General features: G+C 45.6%; 3 protein-coding genes across 8 annotated transcripts; all 3 read right to left on the bottom strand.

Moving 5' to 3' along the window:
• Window positions 1-313: 313 nt before the first annotated feature.
• Window positions 314-4619, bottom strand: LOC112896647 (ethanolamine-phosphate cytidylyltransferase-like). Its single transcript, XM_025964698.1, has 10 exons — window positions 4458-4619; window positions 2918-3305; window positions 2459-2694; window positions 2137-2294; window positions 1686-1757; window positions 1507-1574; window positions 1290-1407; window positions 1088-1147; window positions 893-1015; window positions 314-804 (listed from the first exon to the last, which is right to left on the bottom strand). Exons 2-10 carry the CDS (start codon window positions 3286-3288, stop codon window positions 733-735), a joined length of 1278 nt encoding a protein of 425 aa, XP_025820483.1. The 5' UTR covers window positions 3289-3305; window positions 4458-4619; the 3' UTR covers window positions 314-732.
• A 2526-nt stretch (window positions 4620-7145) lies between these two features.
• LOC112898011 (26S proteasome non-ATPase regulatory subunit 1 homolog A-like) lies at window positions 7146-12145 on the bottom strand. 2 transcript variants are annotated; one of them, XM_025966421.1, is made up of 10 exons: window positions 11841-12143; window positions 11010-11179; window positions 10808-10910; window positions 10555-10723; window positions 10279-10413; window positions 9669-10142; window positions 9329-9577; window positions 8857-9077; window positions 7769-8747; window positions 7146-7658 (listed from the first exon to the last, which is right to left on the bottom strand). In XM_025966421.1, exons 1-10 carry the CDS (start codon window positions 11990-11992, stop codon window positions 7335-7337), a joined length of 2976 nt encoding a protein of 991 aa, XP_025822206.1. In that variant the 5' UTR covers window positions 11993-12143; the 3' UTR covers window positions 7146-7334. The 2 variants fall into 2 exon arrangements, with proteins under 2 accessions (XP_025822206.1, XP_025822205.1); XM_025966420.1 differs by having other exon boundaries at window positions 10555-10910; window positions 11841-12145.
• Window positions 12146-12779: 634 nt separating this feature from the next.
• LOC112898012 (chloroplast envelope membrane protein) lies at window positions 12780-18131 on the bottom strand. 5 transcript variants are annotated; one of them, XM_025966422.1, is made up of 9 exons: window positions 17791-18128; window positions 16728-17431; window positions 16330-16415; window positions 16008-16181; window positions 15736-15850; window positions 15080-15177; window positions 14248-14383; window positions 13750-13877; window positions 12780-13373 (listed from the first exon to the last, which is right to left on the bottom strand). In XM_025966422.1, the coding sequence occupies exons 2-8, from the start codon at window positions 17322-17324 to the stop codon at window positions 13809-13811; spliced, it is 1275 nt and encodes a 424-aa protein (XP_025822207.1). In that variant the 5' UTR covers window positions 17325-17431; window positions 17791-18128; the 3' UTR covers window positions 12780-13373; window positions 13750-13808. The 5 variants fall into 5 exon arrangements, with proteins under 5 accessions (XP_025822207.1, XP_025822210.1, XP_025822208.1 ...); XM_025966425.1 differs by having other exon boundaries at window positions 16728-17383; XM_025966423.1 differs by having other exon boundaries at window positions 17803-18128.
• Window positions 18132-22009: the final 3878 nt, after the last annotated feature.

Genomic DNA, 22009 nt, shown 5'->3' with positions numbered 1-22009 from the left:
TCACTTAGGATCTAGACGGATGATTTAAGAGTTTAGAAATCTAAGTTGAAACTGCAGAATAGATTTAAGGATCTAGAGTACAATTTTAAAATAAACACAGGACATGTCAGGCGCATATTCACCTCACAAAAGATTGGAGGTCTGATTGGTTACAGCGCTTCAAAGAGTAAAACCGATCATACATTCAATTGGCACTGCAGTACAAAGAAAAAAGTTTCGTCTGCAGTGCCCATGAATCCATGATAAACAGAGGGGGCTAACACTGAGCAAGACCATCAACAATTACCATAGATATCTCATCATCACTAGGTTCTTTTCCTCAGCAGTATAACCTTTCAATATAACATGGCACAGTCAGGGAGTATGCACTGCTACCACTCCACACGCTGTCAAGTAATAACACAAGTATACAACAGAGTTTGCTGAAGGTGTTCAGCTACAAATATATATATCCCCTCCAGGGATAACAATAAAAAAAAGAATCATGTATAAACTTTTCATGTCAAGCGAGCGTTCCTTCCTAAAAGGGCCATAGCAGATGAATGTGACAGTTCTCTTTTTCCCCCCCTAATTTAGTTCCACCAGCCAATCATCACCATCGAATGGCTGCCAAACTATCACTATGACCTGTCTAGAGACAATTATCAGTTCCAGTCTCTGCTGTAGAATAACATCAATACAGGGTGGCCACATCAATTTCCTCAGTTGCAAAAAAAATAACCTTATGCAGAACTAGTCTCCAGAAACAAATTTCTTTTGTGTGTAGTATCTGTCTTCACTAGCCTTCTTTTTCAAGTTCCTTTTCTGTTTATAAAAGCCCCAGTAACAATGTTTAGCACAGGTAAAAAGGGATCAGACAAAACTATAGCTTTGAGCCTGCGACGGCATGTACCTTGTAAGCTTCATGATTATCAACTATTCTTGTCGCTACCGAGACTGATGTAATAGATTTCGGGCTCGTGATTGTCTTAAAAATACCCATGCTCTTTGGAACAGCATAAGGATCAATTTCACCCTGCAGAACACAACCATCAAGTTTCAAGATGAAGGTAAGTTTGTCTTTGACATCAGTTCATTAAGTACTTACAGTTGAATTGCCCTCGGTTACAGTCCCATGCACAACCAATGAAATGTTAAACGTGGTGATCTGCATCAGGATATAAAATCAAATTATGAGGGTATTACTAATGCATTGTTAAAGATAATCATATCACAATCACAGCATGCTCACAACATGATATTTCAAGCATGAAAAAAAATATAGGAATGAAGTATGGACACAAACATACCATGTCCTTCGAGACTTCCCATGGTGCGCCAATAATGACTTCATCAACATAGCGGCAGGCAAGCACACTAAGAGTACGCTCATGAAGATGCATGATAGGACGATATCCTCTACTATCCCTGGACAAATGGTTCTAATAAGATTGCTATTCGATTTTATAATGACAAGCTCTTTTGACAGGATCGTTCTAAATCTTAAGTAAAGAAATGGAATAAAACCTGATAGACTGGTCATCATGGATACCCACAAGAAGAAAGTCGCCAAGTTGTCTAGCACTTCTGAGGATCTGCATTAAACGAGAGGTAAAATATTAATACTTTAATTGCATATGAGCCAAACTAGTGAAAAACCTTGTGGGTTACAGTAATATGATCTGCATGAGGATAAGAAATGATACCTCAACATGGCCAGCGTGGAAAAGATCGAATGCACCATCTATATACACAACACGAGCACCTGGCGAAGGAGCCTGAGTGCATATGAGCATGTTGTTCAATAAATGCAACACAATGGAATTATGAAGACTTAAATCATAGGAATATATATGGAAACCCACTAACTACTTAACGCTAGATTGTCAGAAAATCACTGAAAAACAGGATTGAAAAGGTAGGAATATCAATCACTCAGGATCAAGATTGAAAAGTTACACTAGTTAGATTAGCGGAGAATGATATATCAGGCCACATTCTGTAATACCCTAAAAGGTTTATCAAACTAAGGTCACTAGAATGTTCTTGGCCTTTCCTTAATGGAAGGCTGGGGTGGATGTGGCCTCCATTCTATATAAATTAAAAGGTCACAGACATGGAACAGTAAGACTGGCACGCAACCTAAAGAGCTCATACCTGCCCATTTGAAAACTGCATGATCCGGCGAGAAGTTGGAAGAAAATGAGATAGATGACTCTTCACTTCATCATTTTGTTTCGCTCCAGCCTTCTCATCAACAGCAACGTTAAAATCAGTGTCAGCATCTTTATGCTTGAATGTTAGCAATATCCTCCCTGTGTACAGTGTGATATTTCTGTGTAAGATTGCAATTGACAATAAAGACAACATTTTGAACAAGAAATACAACATTGTGTAAACTTGAATTATATGCTTAATAGTAAACAACATATTCAGGGGAGGTATGATCCAAAACAACAGTGAGGCCACTGAACCTTACCAACTATATCAGTGCTTGAGACACCTTCTGTTCGCTTGATTTGCTTGTAACGCCCAACCTTCTTTGCTAACGCATATGCATCAGTGCCATCAGGTAGAAGACAAGGATCATCTCCGTGAATAATGTAATCAATGCTGTATTTGTTGAAGAGGGTATTCATGAACTCTTCTGTTATCTCATAGGGTGCATTGGGAATGACCTCATCAACCCACTTCAGGCCACTAACAAGAGTCAACCTAGAAAGAGAAAATATACACAGTTAATAGAACCCAATAACCCATTGTTCCGGATTTCAATTAATGATGAAATCGGGAAGAGATTATCAGAAATTCATACATAAGAGACCATGCAAAAAATGATGCTATACGCTTTTCAGTCAAATCAATATACTAATGAAGAAAATATTTTCAGGGAAAAATTAATGCTTTTCACAAAACAGAAGAAATTAAACTGCCGTACCTCTCTTCCATAGAAAGGACAGGTGGGCCCTTATTTGCAACGATCTCCTCATCACTGACAACCCCAACTACCAGCTGATCTCCCAACAATTTGGCCTGTCGCAATGCATTTGCATGACCATAGTGCATGAGGTCAAAGCATCCATCCATGTACACTCTCACAGGCCTTTTGTGTTCCCTCTTCTTCGGAACTTGTCCTAGATATGGCCAGAAATACGGAGCAAATGGAGCACCGATTCCACCAAAGTAGCCCGTGGATAACATAAGAATGGCAACAGTGATCACAACTCCCCCGATTCCAAACAGCTGGGAATAGTATCCGCTATTCCAGAGCCCCTGGTGGCTCTCAAACGCTAGCAAACCCATCATCATCTTCAAGGTGGATTCTTCTGTCCAAAAAAAAAAAGAAAAGAATAGAAGACCAGAATGAGACTCCAAACTCCAAAGTTAATGGATTATTCTGGCAAGTGGCAACCATATATGCAGCAAAGCAGTACAAATGTGTCATTTTCCAACATTTGGAGAAGCCAGTAGCATTTGCAGCTCGATTTGTTGGGATTTTTTAAAACAAGAAAGTGACTCAAAAAAGAAAGAAGAAAAGCGTGGCTTTCTGGCTACTTAATTAAGATAGTTGGAAGGACCTCAGACGTTTAACCAGAAGAAACAGATGTATATGCTAAACGTGCTTACCGATCACGTCACGTTGACCAAATCGTAACCACCGGATATTTTAGAAAGCCACAGGTTTGGGCAAAGGGAAGATCACGGATAATTTAGAAGGAAAAAAGAAAACAGACTCAAATTGCTTCCATAAGAAGCCACGTAACGACGAGAGGCGAGCTCCAGAAAACATGACCATTGCATGACTAACAGCTCTGCCTTCTTTCTCATCAAGAAATACATGTTGAGAAGAACACCAACATTAACTTTGAATACAGTTCATCATGTGTTGTTCTAATTCCAATAGTAGCAGTAAAAAAATTTACAAATAAATTTGTGCTCCGGTATCTTATCATCACTCATCAGCAATCAAACGAGCGAACATGCCCGACAGGGAATCAGATTCCCATCGCAACAACCATACCTCGAGTTTATCATTGCAGCCAATCCGTCTCAAAAAAAAAAGAAAAAAAAAGAGTTGCAGCCAACTAAGGAGGCAGTTAGAATTTATTGAGACTCGGCGTTCCAGTAGGCTCAGGAGTACGGGAGGAAGGTTGGAGAAAGCAAAAGCGTCAGCCCGAATGCACACCCACCCACCGGAATCCCCGTCACAGCGCCGCAAAGAAAGGAAACACCAAATGCAATCGCCCACCCGGCCGCCCGTGATCCCAATTCCAGCGGAACACGAACTACCGGACAAATCACGTCGAAACGAACGGAACCAAAAAAAATGCTTTTTCCTTGAACGATAAGCTGGCTTGGAGATCGAAGGGGATCGCGACCATAATAGCGAAAAGAAGAAAAAACAGAGATTTTTCCACACCGCATTTCAACGTGAACAACGAAGGAGCAAGCAACAGCGGGGCAGGAAGAAAACGCACCGAGATCGGGCCGGCGCGCGGCGGCGGGCGGGCGAGCGAGCGGCGGCGGCACCGGCCGCCGGGCGGCGAGCGCGGATCTCGCGTCAGAATCCGGGGTTGGCGAGAGATCTGCCGCGAGAGGCGGCGAGGCTCCCCTCCCTCTCGGCGCGCGCTTCGGTTCTCACCCCCTCGACCTTGCCTTCTTGGTTTGGGAGGAGAGAGAGGTGGGGGAGGCCGGAGGGAGCAGGGGGAGAGAGAGAGAGCTCTGGCGCTCGCCGCCTCGTCTCCGTCTCGTGTGGCCTCGCCAATTGGGGCTGGTGGAAGCGTGGGTGCCTTCACGTCCACCAAACTGCCCGGACCCACACGGCAGGAAGTACTGCAGGTTTCTCACCTGGGACCTTGACGAAAAGTAAAATACTACATAGGTACGGCCGGGTGATCTTCCTTCGCGACAAAGGAAGTGAAACCTTTGCTTCTCGATAATACGCTTGTTCCATGGCACCGGATGGCCGAGCCTGGCTACGTTTTCAGCCACTAGACATGATCCTAGTTTCTAGAAAGTATGGCCTATCGGTTGTAGGCTCATCTTCTCCATGTCAGCAATGATACACTCTCCAATCAAAAGTGTTTTATATTTGTAACATTTTTTATTTTACCTTGATCGGAATTTTGCTTTAGAGTGGGATTGTAAAGTCTCATGAAAATTGTGTAGGTTGGACAAAATCCACTTACATTTGCAAACAAATTATTTCTAAAGTTGCTGAGGACAAAACTAAGTTTTGATCGAATAAAATAAAAAAAGAAAAGTATGATTGAAGAGAGTGTCTTGCTTCTTAACCTATCATATTGTCTTTTTCTATATAATTATTATTAGAAATTCTTTAACATCGTCTCATAAAAAAGGTAAATAGTACATTAGAAACACATTTGGAGTAAGGCTAACAAATTCGACCCAAATCCAAATCCTAGTATGAAAATGAAACACGGAATACATTTCCATCCATATTTTAAAATACTTTTACTTTGAAATTTGATTATGCTAAGCTAAACTTGAAGATAGATCATGGGATCACCTCAAGTGTCAAGGGCGTGATTGGTTCAGTTCCGCCCGCAGCCTGGCTAGTTCAATTCCCGGCATCCAGGCCCCCAGCGGTCAGGCTTGCTTGGTGCAGCAGGCTTTTGTTTGGTTGTTGTTTCTAAATTGGCCAGGCTAGATGAAGCTGCTGTTTGGTTACCCGAATGAAGCAGCGCCGAGCTCGCTCACGCTTGCACAACCCGAGCCAGGCTCCGGGGGAACGAGGAAAATTTTGGTATCCTAGGAGCCAGGCTAGGAAGCGGTTTTTTGCATGCAGCGGATCAGGTGCTTCAAGCAACCAATCAAGCCGAGGTTGAATCCGACGAGCCTGTCGGAGAAAACCAATCAGCCCCCAATTCAAGTCTCTCTCTTTATAATTATGCTTTGAAAAGCTCGGTTTAACCGTAGATATAGTGTTATCATCTAATTCTTTTTATAGAATTGGTATTTAAGTCTTAAGGACCACTCTAGCAATTACTAGTCGACATGAAGTGTTCAGATGAGCAAAAATCTATCAGACAAGCATGAAACATACTACCCTCGACGGTAGCACTCTAAATATGCACCCGATGATTTTCTTTTTTGCAAGAATGATACATATTTGATATTTCCTAGATTATATAAAGTGTTAAAAAGTATTGGCACGGCTTTCCGTGCGAATGATCTCTGCGCGTAATCGTCCCAGACTCGCAGGGTTGCATATGCAAAAGCGTCGTCCCGAGGAACCGAACAAAACAGAGCCAGAGGAGATCACGCGATATTTGCCAGGCGCGCGAGGCTGTGTGGGGCCCACGGCCAGACTGGGCCCGGCCGCCGTCGCGGCGGCGCCGTCCCCGAGATGGAAGGGTAAAGAAACACACGGGAGAGACAAATGGCTGGCCCGTCCCGTCCCGTTCCGTTCCATCCTGCCTTCTACTAGAAGAACGCCGGGAGGATTGGCCACGGCGCTTCTACAGCCGTCGGCGAGTCGCCGGCGAGGGGTCCAGGTGGCCGGACGCCAGGCGACCGATGGCAACGCGACGAGCCGATGACGCGTGAGATTTTTCCCATCCGCGACCGGCTGGGAAAAACGGTGTTCTAGAAAAACGCACGGTCTGACCTAATGTCAGGACCTTTTTGTCGTCATATCATACCCGTGAAAATGGTGGATAAAGTTCTGAATTTTATAAGCCAGAATCAAAGGTAGCATAGGGAGAGGGAAAAAGATCAAGAAACAAGAGCTATGCTTAGTTTGAAGCAACCGAGTGCCAAACCATCTCTGGCATCCTGCAGGAAGCTCGAAATTTGGCAGAACTTGGCTATGAATTGCTGAAAGACTTCTTTTCCTGAAAAGACATTGACTCGCAAAAAAAGAAAAGAGGATCTCGTAAATTGCACGCGTTGATTGACGCGGGGTGCAAAGTTTTTGGCCAGCTTTTGCTTTTGCCAAGTCCCATTCCAAAATGCAATACGAATTTATTCCTGATCTCCTGGCCAGTGCTTGCTCGCCTGCCCAACAGGATGTTAACGTGGGGCAGCCGCACCCAAATTTACACATCAGGAACCGCATTCGAGAGCGACATGGAACAAACATCGCAAAAATCGCACATGGCACAATGGCCCAAGCAAGCATACCAGCAAACACGACGCCGCAATGAGCATCAGACCGTGACCACCACCGTTTCAGGCGAAAATTCCAACCAATATGTTTCCCACGCGCCAAATGCTGAGGAAAAGTATTTTTAATCTTAATAAAAGTTAAAATAAACGAATTAGTGGGACGTTGCCAACGATACAAAGTTACAGACAAGCGACGCTACAGGATCCTGGGACCATCATCAGCTTCACGAGGTGTACTCGAACGCCGGGGGCGGCTGGGGCTCCTCGTCGACGGCCATGGCGGCCTGCTCGCTGCTGTTTGGTGCGGGGGCATTGTTCGACGCGGCGGTTGAGGGGGCGTCGGTGAGGACCAGCTCCTCAGCCTCGGTGGGCTTGAGGTCCCGCAGGAGAACGAACCCGGAAGGTGCGGCTTTCACCGGCTCATACCGGCTCTCCTCCAGGAACTTGATGAACTTCTCCTGGGCTGGGATGACACGGGCCGGGTTCGTCAGGAGCTGGAACGTCGGCTCTGGCTCGGGAGCCTTCTTTTCTGCAGCAGCACCATCCACCTGAACTCATAACCATAGATGAACCATGTCAGTGTTATGAGCAGTTAGATCAAATCAAACAAAGTTAATTCGACTTGGAATTAACTACCAATCAATCCTGCAACTCTTACCTGCATGGAAGTAGAAGCAGCAGAAGCATCCTCGCTAGGTGGCGCCACCTCAGCCTTCTCCTTTGCCTTGCTCTCCGCATCCTTCTTTGCCCTAGACTTCGCCTTGGCATATGTTGACAAGATGGCTGTTGGCACCTTGACTGATGTGGTAGCAGCCTGCTGAGTTGTCGGCTTGGGGTAATCGAACAGCGATGGCTTAGCGTTCGACAGGAACTCAAACTTCGGCACTTTCAGATCAGAATTGAGGCCAATGAGGGCTGTCGGGGAGAAGGCAAGGCTGATGAAGTAGGTCAGCGGGTACCAGTACCAGAACTGGGTGAAGACAGCCAGTCCAACAACAGCAGTGAGCCTGTCATGCTTTGATTTCGACTTGAGCTTGATGGTGACGTTCCTGCCGCCAGCATCCAGGATGCCCGAAGCCAGTATGGCACCCATTTTGCTCATGGTGTCCTCGTGCTTGTCGAGAATGATCTTCTCCAACTTGCGCCTGAATGCTCCGACACGCGAATCATAAGATTCATTTGTCTGGATCATCACCATTGCCATGGCAATGAGAGCACCCTGGCGTACAAAGTCAACAACATCTGATGTAAGAGGCTCCAGCAAGGAGATGGCTTCACTCAATCCGGATCCGGCGCAGGAGATTCCAACAGCTAGAGCTGCACCATAACGGACATGTGGATTGTATGATTCCGATAGCAGGGACACGATTCTGGGTGTCTGCTCAGGCTCGTTATACAGAACAAAGCCAAGAGCCAATACTGCAGTCCTCCGCACATCATCGCTCACGTCTGACACAGCAAAATGCAGAAGCTGGTGGATAGCTTTGTTATTTGCAGTTCCCCTGTACGCTAGAGCCAATGCGTACATACCACCATAACGAAGTATGGGGTCTTGATCTCTAGTCATTTGTTCAATCAAGGTGTCAGCTTCCTCTTCCCTGCCATACACTGTCAATGCAATTCCAAGTGACAAGCCCCTGGAGAGTAAAAAAGAGTTCATCAGAAAAGGAACATATATACCATCTTGAGAAATAAACACGTGTTGTGAGTTAGAACTTGTTTGTTAAAAGGCATCCTATTGCATACCTGATAATTTTCTCATGTTGTGTATCATGAGCATAGGCAAGCATCTCTGTGGCCTTCTCACTGGCCGTGCCAACCATAAGCAAGCCCATGCCAATACCAGCTGCTTCGCCAGCCACAGCACTATCCGTGTACAGAACATTCTTGATGTCCTCGCATATTTCCTCATCTGCTGTACCTAATGCTGCAAGTCCGAGTCCCAAACAAGCACCGTGCTGGACCACCTGTGTGATATTATCCAAAAGTCAGAATGGTTTGTGCGAATGTTTACTATGTACATAAGAATCTAACAAAAAGATTCAAACTTTCCCCTGTCAGCATTGGTCTACCCCCCTAGTTCCCCCATTTAAAGGCAATAGCATATTGCAGCAATATTGTATTCAAGAGAATAAATTACACCGACGTATACTGTAGTCACTCTGATGAAAGGATTGTTACAAAGCGAAATTTAGGGAATGTGGGCCTGGGATAGTACCTCAGAACTGGTGTTGCGAAGACTCTCACGAAGAAACTCTTTGATTCCTTCACCATGGTTGGCATGAATCAAGCCAAGAGCATAGAGAGCACCACCTTCCGAGTATGGACTAGCACTACCAATAGCACCATTCTGAGGCAGGTAAGGAGCCATCAATGCACGACCTTGTTGAAGATGGCCTCTATGAATGACACCTAGTCCAGCAGTGGCGCTGAACTTAGCCCAGTTGGTTGCCCTACCAAGCCATTCCTGTAATATAGACCAGTATGAGAAGAATATAACAAGAATACAACCATAAAGATGCTAGACATTGGTGGCATCCAGTACACAGTGTTCATACCAAGTTTTCTCTGAGGAAGGTATCTACTGTTGTCCCTGCATGCATGATAGCATTGGAGCATATTGTTGCACTGTGACAGACACTGTTCCTCATTTCCACAGCTTGCTTTATAGTCTTCAGAACTAAAAGATCAGACTTATTATGGCTGTATAGAAACTGTAATGTCAACTGAATAGATGTCTCTCCTGACAGTATATTCTTGATTTTTGTCAGCCTATCAGCATGTGCTACTTTATTTGGATCCACAGTGAGAGCACTGCCATTTGGCATGTTCACATCATCTCCCATCTGGACATCCCCAGATGGTTCTGTAGCAGCATTGGCAGCCTGATCACTTGGTAAAGCTGGTGTGCTGTCAGGGTTAGCGCGGGCAGAACTCAATGCATCAAGGTGATTCCGCACATTCAGGAGGAAAGCCTGATTTTCATTTTCAGCAAGATCGAAAGCAGTTTGATATGCAAGGAGAGCATCATCCTGGCAAATGAACATAAGATTTTAGGTCAAAAACTGAGGCAAATAGCAAACCGAACATATATTATCTAGAAAAGTAACTTCAATGGTATAGAACATAGAGCTATCTTGTCTGGTAAAGGAGAAAAATAGTGCATACCTTGCTTCCAGAAATAAGCTTGTCCAAGATGCTTGCAACAGTGTCAGACTCATCCAAGAACATAAGACACTGGCAAATGCTCAAATAATCCGGATTTGGCAACGTCTGGTATATTTTTACAAGACATAGCAGAATCTGGAAAAACAGAAACAAAAAGTGTTAGATCACAATATGATTTCCAAATATTATGTGAGCAGTAGCTCTTGTGTGCCAATTACAAGTAGTTGAAATGTTTGGCAGGATTTATAATCCCAATCATCCATAGCATGCCCTTACCTCCAATCGATATTCACGATGACTAACATATTGGTGAGACAGATTGATGCAATACGAAAGAGCTCCATGAAGATTATCACATCGAGAAATTGCTCCCTCAAGCTTATCCAGTCTCCTGCACTCAACAGCCATACCCATTGCCTGCTGATATTTTCCATCAAGAATGCACCTGAAAGGCAACGAAGTACTTGTAAGATCAGAACTGTGTTTCTTACAAATGGCAAAGCAACACATCATTAGGGAACTATCATACTTGTCCAGCATTCTTTCCACAATGGCCTCCAATCTTGGGTCCATTGTTTTTTCTTCCCCTGCTGCCCTTGATCGGATGGCAGCATATTCATCCAAAGCTTTCGCTGAAGAAAGGAACAGGGCCAAAGACAAAGGTAATGTTAACAGAATATTTTCAGCAGTGGCAATCAGAAACTGGTTATAATGCAGGTGTGATCCCTCACCTAGAAGTGTTTGAGCGTAATCAGAGTCATCAGCGACATCAAACAGGGCTCCAGCACCAAGTGCATATGACAGAGCGTCATTTAGCTCTCCCAAGTAGAAAAACACCTTAGAAGCAACTAGTGCTGCAAGCTGCCTCTGGTCAAACTCCTCATCTTCATACAAACTCTCACTACAAGAAGCAGATTACCACATTAGAGCTCGCATTAAGTGATAACTTTGCTTCCATTGAAACGAAGTGCAATGAGAAATTTTACAGTAAACAGTAAACAATGAAACTGTATTATCTAGTGACAAGTTTTACAACTCTTTGAAAACCTGAATTACAACGTTTAACTCACATCCTACCATCACAGTTGAAACAGTCTTTGCTTGAGAATCTGTCGCCTTAATCAAACCAGAACCCTAGAGCTGAAGTCCACATATATATTCTTTTTTTCGACAGCAATGGGATCCATGAGTTGGAGCACATGCATCATAACAACTAAGGAAGGCACGAGTTTGCGCTCAAAATTGTAGGTTTCCAGTTACCAGGGCAGCACATTAAGCCCTCCCAAAACCTCCATCCGAACAGATCGAACCTAGGGTTCCCTGAAACAGGCTCGGAATCCAACCGGACGAGGCGGCGCCGGCCCCATCTAGACCTGCCTCTCCCCGAGAGCCCGAATCGAACCTAACCTAACCGGAATCTGCCGAAACCAAACCACCCGCGCGGCGGCGGGGGCCCGCGCCACCCGCCGCCAGCCCCGGCGGGGCGGGGCGGCAGTAGAGCGGGCAATTAGAGGGAAGGCACGGGGCGGGAGGGGCGCGAGGAGGAGCGGCGTGGGACTCACATGGAGGAGACGCTGGTGGAGATCTCGTGCCAGAAGGCGTGGACGAGGGAGTTGAGGCTGGCGAGCGCGTGCAGCTTGAGCTCCGGCGCCGGCTCCTGCAGCATCGCCAGCAGCGAGCCCGCCGAGCTCACCATCACCGCCGCCGCCGCCATGTCCGCGGGTGCCGATCCGCCGCCGCGGGGTCCTCGGGTGTGCGGCGGGGCGTTTCCTCCTGGTCCGCCGGCGATTGGATTCGGGTGGGGTGGGCGGGCGCGTGCGATTTGCTGCGGGGGGGCCTTGCTTGGAGCAGAAGAAGATCGCGGATTCGCTGGGGAGGAGAGCGGGGGGCCCCGGCGCAAATATATGGGATCGAGGAGGGGCTATTCCGAAACCTGCAGGCGGCCGGTAGCCGAGCAGGACGCCATGTACAAATTCCTCGTCGGATTTGTTTCGGAGCGTATTATCCGGTATTCGTGTACCGGCGTACGGCACTCGGTACGTGTCCGTGTGTGACACTGGCTGTGGCAAAGGTTTTAGGAGAGTGGAGATTTTTTTATTTATATTTCTTTTTTTTCATTATACCAGATGCTCACAACGCACACACACTCACCTCTATTAATGCACACACGCAAATTCGAAGACTAGCCGGCAAATTCTCAAAATGGACGAAATCACCATAGTCACTTTGCTATCGACGGAAATATCACCTACCACTGAAAACACAAAAAAAGCCGTTATATCCTGAAAATTCGCTCCCATAGAAAATCGAACCCAGAACCTCATATGCTACTCAAGCTTCATATCCTTTCGTTTTTTATTTATATTTCGTGGCTTAGGGTTCTTATAATTTACTATATAGTATGATGAAACTCCAATTGCCTCCTTTTTCTGAAGCCTTACTGAGACGTCTCAGTTTCATAAAATATGAAATTTGCAAATACTTGCTTGAGTTAATGTCTCTGGAGGTTAAAACTTGCAAATTTCATTTCTAGTCACACTTATACAGCTTGCAAATTGAGAATGTGATTGAAATATGAAGTTTACAAAGACTTGCAAGTTTTAACTTGAGTTTCGACCATCCAAGACGTGAAGCTGTATACACCACTTGACAGACGCAGGCCATTAATTCAAGCAAGCATTCGAAAAAATCAACAGGCATATTGAATTCACCACAATGTATGCTATACTTTCTTCAGAATTTGCACAGAAGAAACTGAACTTAAGCATGGCTCCGCTTGTGAGAATTTCCAAGGCAAAACCGATTGCCACCGATAAATATCAGGTCAAAAGAATCTGAATTTTCCTGTAGGGTACCCGGTGCAGAATCTTTATGTTCAACCGGAGAATATGGCTAACTTACTAACATAGTCTTTTCCATTATATGGTTTCAGAATTAGAACCAGCTCATGTAATTCGCTAATTCCAGGACATGGCAAATAGCCTGACACCCGATTGATGATCAGGCAGGTGTTCTATGAGGCCGTTCAGACAAAGAGGTCCTTCAGAACTGAAAATTTGGAATGCCAATCCAATAGAATATTCATCCACTCTTACCTGCAATATATAATTAGTGGTCAGTTTATGGTTGTTTGGCGTTGGGACAGTTCAAAATTTGATCTTAGAGTGGTAGAACAATCTAGCATTTGTCATCTCAAGCAAGTATCAATAAAAAATAATTTGGAAAAACCAGCAAAAAACGATTTCATAACATATTACGGTGAAATTTGCCCATTGCCTTCGTTTTATTTCTTACAAAAAAAATGGACAGGCAATAACTTGATATACAGAAATATGCATCCCTATTGCTCAAGGACTAAGTTTTATCTCTTATTCTTCTTGAACAACAAAGAGTGAATAAATTATCCACCAACTTACTGTCTGACACTGAAAATAAAACAATTAGGAGCAACGATACAAAGTTAACACATACCACGAAGGTGACAATTTTCCAAGCGATTTCCTAATGGAAACAATCAAAAATGAAATTCTCTAGTGGCGCTTTATTTCATCCAAAACGTTGCCCACAGTGGGTGATAATCTTGGAAGGTATTTGTATACCTGCAGCATGGAAAAATATGTATGGTCACAATGTGAACCTTTACTAAACTCACCCAGAGTAGTAACATGAACTCTAATACATCCATAGAAGTTGTAAATGATAATCAAGCAATTCATACAAATTGAATTTTGTTTCCAACAAAAAAGAAACTTGGATTTTACTTTATAAAGAAATGATTAAAGTTCTGTAAATGTGATTAAAAACGGTAGAGCTGGAGTTGCTAAAATGTATTGAAAAAGTACAAAATGGTGAACTGGCGCAGAAATTCTTATAAAATTAAGAGGCTCCTAATAAAAATATGCTTCTTAACTTCATTAATCTATTGTCACGTCCCTGTTAGTTTGATGAAAAGGCATGAACCAGACCTACCCAAAACTTTATTAACACGTCGAGAGCAACAGGAACCAAACAAACAAAAAATGTGACTGCAGCTTCATCAGCTTCAAGCCCGTAGTGCTCCAGAATAACCTCTACCAATGTATGCCAACCTGACTCTGAATGGTACCTGCAAAAGTGCAGCTAGTGGACTTTTATATAGTGACAAAATCATTGCCTATAAATAATAGTTAACAACAAAAGGAAGATACAAACAAAACCAATATTAATCTCTCTTTACATTTGAATGAAAGAAGAATCGGGCAGAAAAACTTTCAAGGCTGTTTGTTAGTTGTTTGACCGAGAAATATGTCTCCCAAAGCAAGAATACAAGACTAAGATAGAGTTAAATTTTCTCATTGTAGTTCAGCTTTTTCTACGAACCAGCTTCTGACAGGGGAGACAATCTAGTGCTCAGTGTTTTCCAAATCAATGGTAAATAAGATTCTCCCATGTGAAGGAATGTTTCTAAGGATAGAAAACAAAAAAAATAATGACTGGCAGAGAGAAGACGAAAGGAAAGAGGATATCTCAAGCACAAATATAAAGGATAAACCAAGACACAAGAACCGAGGACTATACCTAATTGGCCAGTTGGCCCAAGTAGTCATAACACAGATACTTCCAGTACTTTGAAATATTTGTATATATGACATTATGTGCAAGGGATACGTATATACTGTGCCAGGATTATTACTGATAACAAAGTGTCATGACTAACACTTGCCTAGAGCATGCTGGGTTAATGCATATATATGATTATAGCATTGAAACCACACCCCATGCATAGACCTTCTATTTAATAAGAAAAATTCACATAACATACCCTAGAAGGATGTCTGATACTAGAATAATAAGAAAGGCCTTCCCACTGTCTGAAATGTTATTTAGCAACTTATATCCTGTGAACTTCAGCATCGCAACCTGAATGCCAAGGAGGAAGAGTAAAATGTATGTCAACAGCATAACTCTATATATTCATCGGGAAGAAACAAAACGCCACAATAATTATGAGACAAATTCATGGCTGTCAAAACATTATTGTACACAAAAGAAGTCTGCCAGGTATGCTAACTGAATGGCACGTCACAATCCAAACTAGATGCAATCCTACAAGCTCGAAGTCAACTTTTAAAATTCTGACCACCAGTATCGAGTTAGATTTGTGACATGGAAAATGATATGCCACTATCACTACCTTAAAATTATGTGGTATACTAAAGAAGAGAAATGATGCATATTCTGGTCAGTATGGTTTTGCAGTAATTGAAATTGACAATATAAATTAACTAGCACTCCTTGGACAACAAGAGGGCCAGTAGCACAGGAATTTATCTACTTCTAAGCATTTAAACTTCATTTTGAATAAGGAAAAAAGTATGTGTGTACATGCATGCTATGAAAATTGCTACAGATATTACTGTTACGCAATTGAAAATGGATGGAAACCAAAACGGACATGCTTTTCTGATAGATACTAACTTTGCTCTGGTTGAAGCAGATAAGTAGGAATAGCGCAATCCCATAAACCATATCAGACCATATATTTGCAAAAGCTTTCCGGTTTTCTAATCTCCAGTCATCTCTCAACTCTAACCTGATAAAGTAGAGAAGATCTTTAAGAAGAAATAGACTGCAGGATGAGAATACAATGTTCTAATATATTAACCGAAGACAAATAGACTTCTGATGGATAGTGCATTTATGAAAGTAATGATTTGGCAAGAAAGCATAGTAATCAGCATTTTTCTCACGCTTTTTCTCGCAGCTCTGACCAGACATCCTCGTCAGAAAGTGGAGGAGATTTACCAATCTCTACTTCAAAACGGTATCTTGCCTTCTCAATATTTAGGTCTTTAACCATTTGGAGCTTCTGGCTGCGTCTTACATCAAGTAACTCAGCAGCAAGAGGCACCTTCTGGACATATCTGTTATTAGGTAATGTTCCATTTAATAAATTCTGCATTTAGATACATCGTTGCATGTAGTGAAAGAAGCAAAAAAAGAGCAACTCTTACCAGTGCTGACTATTTCAATGACAAAAAATGATGATATAGAATGGGTGAAATAAATTACCTCTCTAAAAAGGGCATCATAACATAGTCATGGACTAGAAAATCTATCACCCACGGAACCACAATCAGTAGTGCCAGAAATTTGGCCTGTAAAGAACAAAGTCCTTTTGTTAGTTTGAAGTTCCAAAGGTCTCACTATAAGAATATGATGCATGCTAGGCTATGCAACATTTTATTTTATTTCATCCAAATGGATCCTCAACAAGATTATAGGATTAAAGCTAACAAGATTATAGGATTAAAACTAACTTATCTTTTTGTCTATGAGGTGCTGCATTGTTGTATCATAAGAGAAATCCTAAGAGTGGTAGTGAAGACCAGAAGTACATGTCATGATTATTGATGGAAATGGATTACGATATCTGGTGACACAAATAACTAAGGTAGTAAAGAACGTACCGAATTTGTTGAGGCATACATAAAAACTCGATCTTCAAACAACATGTCATCATAATCTTCATCAATGGAATCTCTGAAAACTTCAACAGCGCTCTTATCCCTCACTATCTCTGCAGGATCATCAGATATCTGGTCCAACACGCTCACATCCCCGCCCCAGTCTCCTCCCCCTGACATGCTTCCCCCACTGATCCAATCCTCCCACGACCGTTCCTCGGCATTCATTGCATCCTGCTGGGCTTCCCGCAGCTCAACAATAGCCTCAGCTTTCCTCCTCCACGTCTCAAACTTCTCATTTTCTGACAGCTCTTGGTCACTACCAATCTCCTCCAACAATTCGTCATCCTCCCTCAAGCCAGCCAAACTCTCCTCGTCATCATTCCAATCTGAGAAAAATGGCTTCCACCATGGACGTTCCCACTTCTTGGGCCGCCGCCTCTTCTTCGCGAAGACCACCGGGTGCCTCACCCTCCTCCTGTGGGAACCAAGGGTAAACATCTTGCATGCACAGGCACCCCGGCGCTGGATCCTACCCTCGATGAGAAGCCGGAGTGCAATGGCGTTAGAGCTGACCGCAGAACAGCTCATGAAGGTCATGAAACGGCGACCACATGTTCCTAGCCCCAGTAGTACTTGGAACACAAGGGCAAATGCACCTGGAGCGGCCACAGGCTCATGTCATCAGCATTCCCCTATCGTGGACACTGTATATCATTGCAACATAGCAACCTCCACATCAAGAAGAACCCAAGAAGCACCAATAGCACGCATGCTGGCACAGAATTTCCAGTAGAACTCAGCAAAGAGCCTATCTTCGCTGCATGATATCCCCTGCCCTCTTGCAAGAATAGGTAAGGCTGGGCATTCGGTTTAAACCGACATTTCGGTTCGGTGTTTTCGGTGATGAAAAATTTCGGTGTTCACAAATTAAGAACCGATCGGTGTACACAAAATCAAAAAACCGACCACTTCGGTGTCGGGATCTTCGGTTCGGTTTTCGGTATGCACCGAACTTCACCGAAGTTCAATGGATGAAGCAGTACAAGCACATATGAACAAGTACCAGATCGGAGACCTTGGTGTTGGTTATGCAGTCCACCGTCCAAAACGCAGCCGCAGCTCCGTAACCCCGCGCGTCTTGGTCCGCCGTCGGCCGGCCGGCGGGTGTCTCACTCCGGCGGCGCTCCTACCTCCCGCAAGCAGCTTGCTCCCGGCGCCTCCCGCTACCTAGCTAGTCACTGCTTGTAGAGGGTTCGAGGCTCGAGCGCCGCTGGTCGTCGCCGATTTGCTGCTGAAGGCGGCGAGGGTGAGCAACGCGGAGCACTCGCTCTCTTAGGCGGCGGCAAAGGGAAGACGACGGAGTGGATTGGATAGAGGGATGAGTTTGTGATGGGCCTAGCTGAAGCGTCGTCTACTTGGATGAGCCAAGCACGGCCATTGATTTTGTTTCTCATCTGTATACACGTGCAACGGATTCATATGCTTCCGTTTATCCTTATTCGGCTAGTTTAGTTTGTACTCATCGCTGAGTTAAAAAATGTGAGCCAATCGTAAACTTTATATATTTTACTAAGAATATATGGCCTATATATTTTTCAGTTCACAAAGTAATCACAATAATATATACTAAATAATAATATGAGAGCGCTAAATAAATAAATATATGATTTTTTTATGGTCCTAGGGGAGAACATCTCCATCTGAATTGTATTGAAATGGTGTAGCATTCCACGATCAACGGCCTCATTTTTTGGAAAAATAAGACAAAACATTCAATGCTCGGTTAATTTAAGAAAATCGGGCTAAAACCGTAATAACCTACCTAGCGAAACTAGACCTCATAAGACACACCCTGGCACAAAGTATAACCATGGATAACAACACGATATCCTAACGCAAGGATAAAATTGCGCTTACCGCGAATAACACGATCATGCTAAGCACAGACTCCAAATTGTAGTAGCAACCACATAGCACTGCACCATTGGCAATGCCATGAGCCTGGTGGTTGAGATTCACCTTGAGGGCATGGCATCATGCACAAATTCAAGGTGCCTATCTCTGAGAAAATGCTTTTAACAAGGATTTGACACTGACGCCAACATTGCTCGATCTGACGGAGCCTGATCTTGGTTTTCACCTGGAGAATGTAAGGCTATCAAGAGAATTCATGGTAAAGGTAGTTGGAGGTTCTTCAACGGCACCTCCAACGAGAGGTGTGACGTCTGAGGATGTCATCACCGGCCGTCTTAGCTTGAACTAGACAGAGCTTTCGTCCAGAACCTGCACCAAGATGGGTATATGAAGGAGACTCACACATAGCCAAACTAGCATAAGATAGGCATACAAAGGAGACTCACACACAGCCAAACTAGCACAAGAAACTGTAGTCGTCTTCATATTGGACGTGGCAACCCTCGAGCCACTCACCGCCGCACTGCCGCCTCGGTCACCACGCACAGCCAAAGCACTGCCACATACGTTGATGAGGACGCAGCTAGGCACGACAGAGCGCAGGTAGCTGTTGCCCGCAGATCCACGAGGAGCAGCGAGACCGGAGGGGGAGCGCAGATCCATAGCCGAGCACAGATGATAGGCAGCCCCCATGCAGATCCACAAGGAGAGCAGCGGGATCGAAAAGGGCCACCAGATCGGGCCATGGTGAGGCCGGATCTAGCCGCCGGCTGCCATGAGGGCTGGGAAGCCGCCGCCGTCGCATACTTCTATGGCCATGGTTGCCGCTGAGCTTGAGCGAGGAAGACCGCGGCCAGGAGCCCATGCCGCCACCTTCATTGTGGCCGCATAGGCTTCCGATGGTCTGCTCAAGCGGTGGCAAGGCGGAGGGGAGGAAGTGTTGGTGTGGCGGCGCGGCAGATGTGCTCCGCCCGATTCGCCCCGTGAGAGGTATAGCTGTACATTTGGGCCGGGCTAAATGGGCCGGCACGCAGCCCAGTGATTTTGGCCCGACCCAAAAGAGGCCCGGCACGATATATGATGGGCCGGGCTAGGCCCGAGAAAAGGCCGGGCCGTGCCATGGGCCGAAAAGACAGCCCGATGGGCGGCACGGCACGGCCCGGTTAATTGCGGCCTGTCACAGCCCGATAAGACCCATAAGGCACGGCCCAACCCAATAAACTTGTGTCGTATATAAACCGCGCCCCCCCGGCCCCCCCCACCCACTCCCAGAACCCTAACCCTAACCCGCACACTCTCGCACTCCCGCAGTCCCGCACCGCCGCACGCCGCCCCGCCCGGGCGCCCGGCCGCCCGCGCCCCCCGGCGGCCCCGCCCCCGTCCCCGTGCCCCCGCCCCCCGGCTGCCCGGCACCGGCGGCCCCCAGCCCCCGCGCCGCCCCACCCCCCGGCCCCCGGCGGCTCCTCGGCCCCGCCCCGTCGCCTCCCACGCCCCACCAGCGGCCCCGCCCCCGCGCCCCCCCCCCGGCGGCCCCGCCCCCGTCCCCGTGCCCCCGCCCCCCGGCTGCCCGGCACCGGCAGCCCCCAGCCCCCCGCGCCGCCCCACCCTCGGCCCCCGGCGGCTCCTCGGCCCCGCCCCGTCGCCTCCCATGCCCCACCGGCGGCCCCGCCCCCCGCCCCCCTCCCCGGCGCCCCCCCGCGCCCCTGGCACCGGCGTCCGGCGGCCCCCCGCGCCCCACCAGCGGCCCCGCCCCCGCGCCCCCCCGGCGGCCCCCCGCGCCCCTAGCACCGGCGGCCCCCCGCGCGGGCGTGGCCCCCTGGATGGCTTCTTCATCGAGGTCGCGGGCCAACCCGAGCCCAGGGGATCATCCTCCACCACCTCCTGTACCCCGGTTCCGACCGCCGCGGATGATGTTTGTTGATGCCGATGCCGACAACGATCCGTCCGACATCAACCACGACCTTGCCGATGGATCCCCTCCGAGTTCGCCGACCTCAGTGCCCTTGTCCATATCGACCCCGTCGTCCACGCCGACGCTGTCACCGATGGCAACGTCTGCTACGGTGACCTCCGGCATGGCAGCGCAGCAGGGATGGGGGAGCAAGGGCAGGAGAAGGGCACGCACCTCGCACGTTTGGAACAACTTCGAGGAGATCTCTGAGGAGGTGAATGGTAAGAGGGTATGTTCTGGTGCTAAATGCACCCTCTGCAAGAAAGTTCTTACTGGTGTTTCTACTAATGGTACTAGTCATTTAATTAGGCATCTTGCTTCATGTAGTAAGAAGGCTGATCGTTTTGCAAGGTCTCAATCTGTGCTTCAGTTTAGTTCGGATGGTTCTCTTAGAAATTGGGAGTACAATGCTGAGTTTGCTCGTACTGAATTATGTCGTATGATTGCTAGGTTAGATCTGCCTCTTGGCATTGGTGCATATAATGCTTTCGTTGATTATATCAAACGTGCTCATAATCCTAGGTTTGCCCCTATTTCTAGGCAGACAACCACTAGAGATGTTGCTAAGCTTTTCAATCAATCTCGTACTTTGCTTATGGACTGTTTAAATGCATGTTCTTCTGTTGCAATTACATTTGATATTTGGAATGGTAATGCTAAGGAGGATTATCTTAGTGTGGTTGCTCATTTTGTTAATTCTAATGGGAACTAGAGAAGAGGTTGCTTGACTTGCGTCTTATAGATTGTTCTCATTCTGGTTCTAATATTGATGAGCGAATTGGTTTTGTGCTTGATGAGTGGAAGTTGACTTATAAGATCTTCTCTTTTACTCTTAACAATGCATCTGCTAATGCTAATGCCATGACTTCTTTGACTCCTAAATTCTCTGGATACATTGGTTCTGTTTTCTTGCATCAAAGATGTGCATGTCATATTATAAACTTGATTGTTAAATCTGGTTTGAAGTGTTTGAAACCTTATCTTGAAGCATTCAGAACTGCCATATCTTTCTTGAATTCATCTAATCAAAGGATTGCTGCATACAAATCTTATTGTATTGCTATGGGTGTCCGTCCTAGAAAGTTTGGCTTGGACATGGATGTGAGATGGAACTCCACTTATCTCATTTTAAAGCACCTTCTTCCTTACAAGAGTACCTTCTCTGTTTTTATCCATACTCACTATAAGCAGACTATGGGTCAGACCCTTCTCACTGAAGATCATTGGTATGTTGCTGAAACTCTGCTTTCATTTCTTGAATTGTTCTATGAGTCTACCATTGAGATGTCTGGTGTTTACTATCCCACTGCTCCTATCATGTTGCATCATATTATTGAGATTTCTACTCATCTGAATAAATATGAGAATGATCCTTTGCTTATAGAGTCTATACTGCCTATGAAAGCTAAGTTGTTTA

Source organism: Panicum hallii, chromosome 6, assembly GCF_002211085.1.
Source record: "Panicum hallii strain FIL2 chromosome 6, PHallii_v3.1, whole genome shotgun sequence".
NCBI lineage: Eukaryota > Viridiplantae > Streptophyta > Magnoliopsida > Poales > Poaceae > Panicum > Panicum hallii.
Note: the sequence above shows the minus strand (reverse complement) of the source record. Positions and strands in the feature narration are given on the sequence as shown.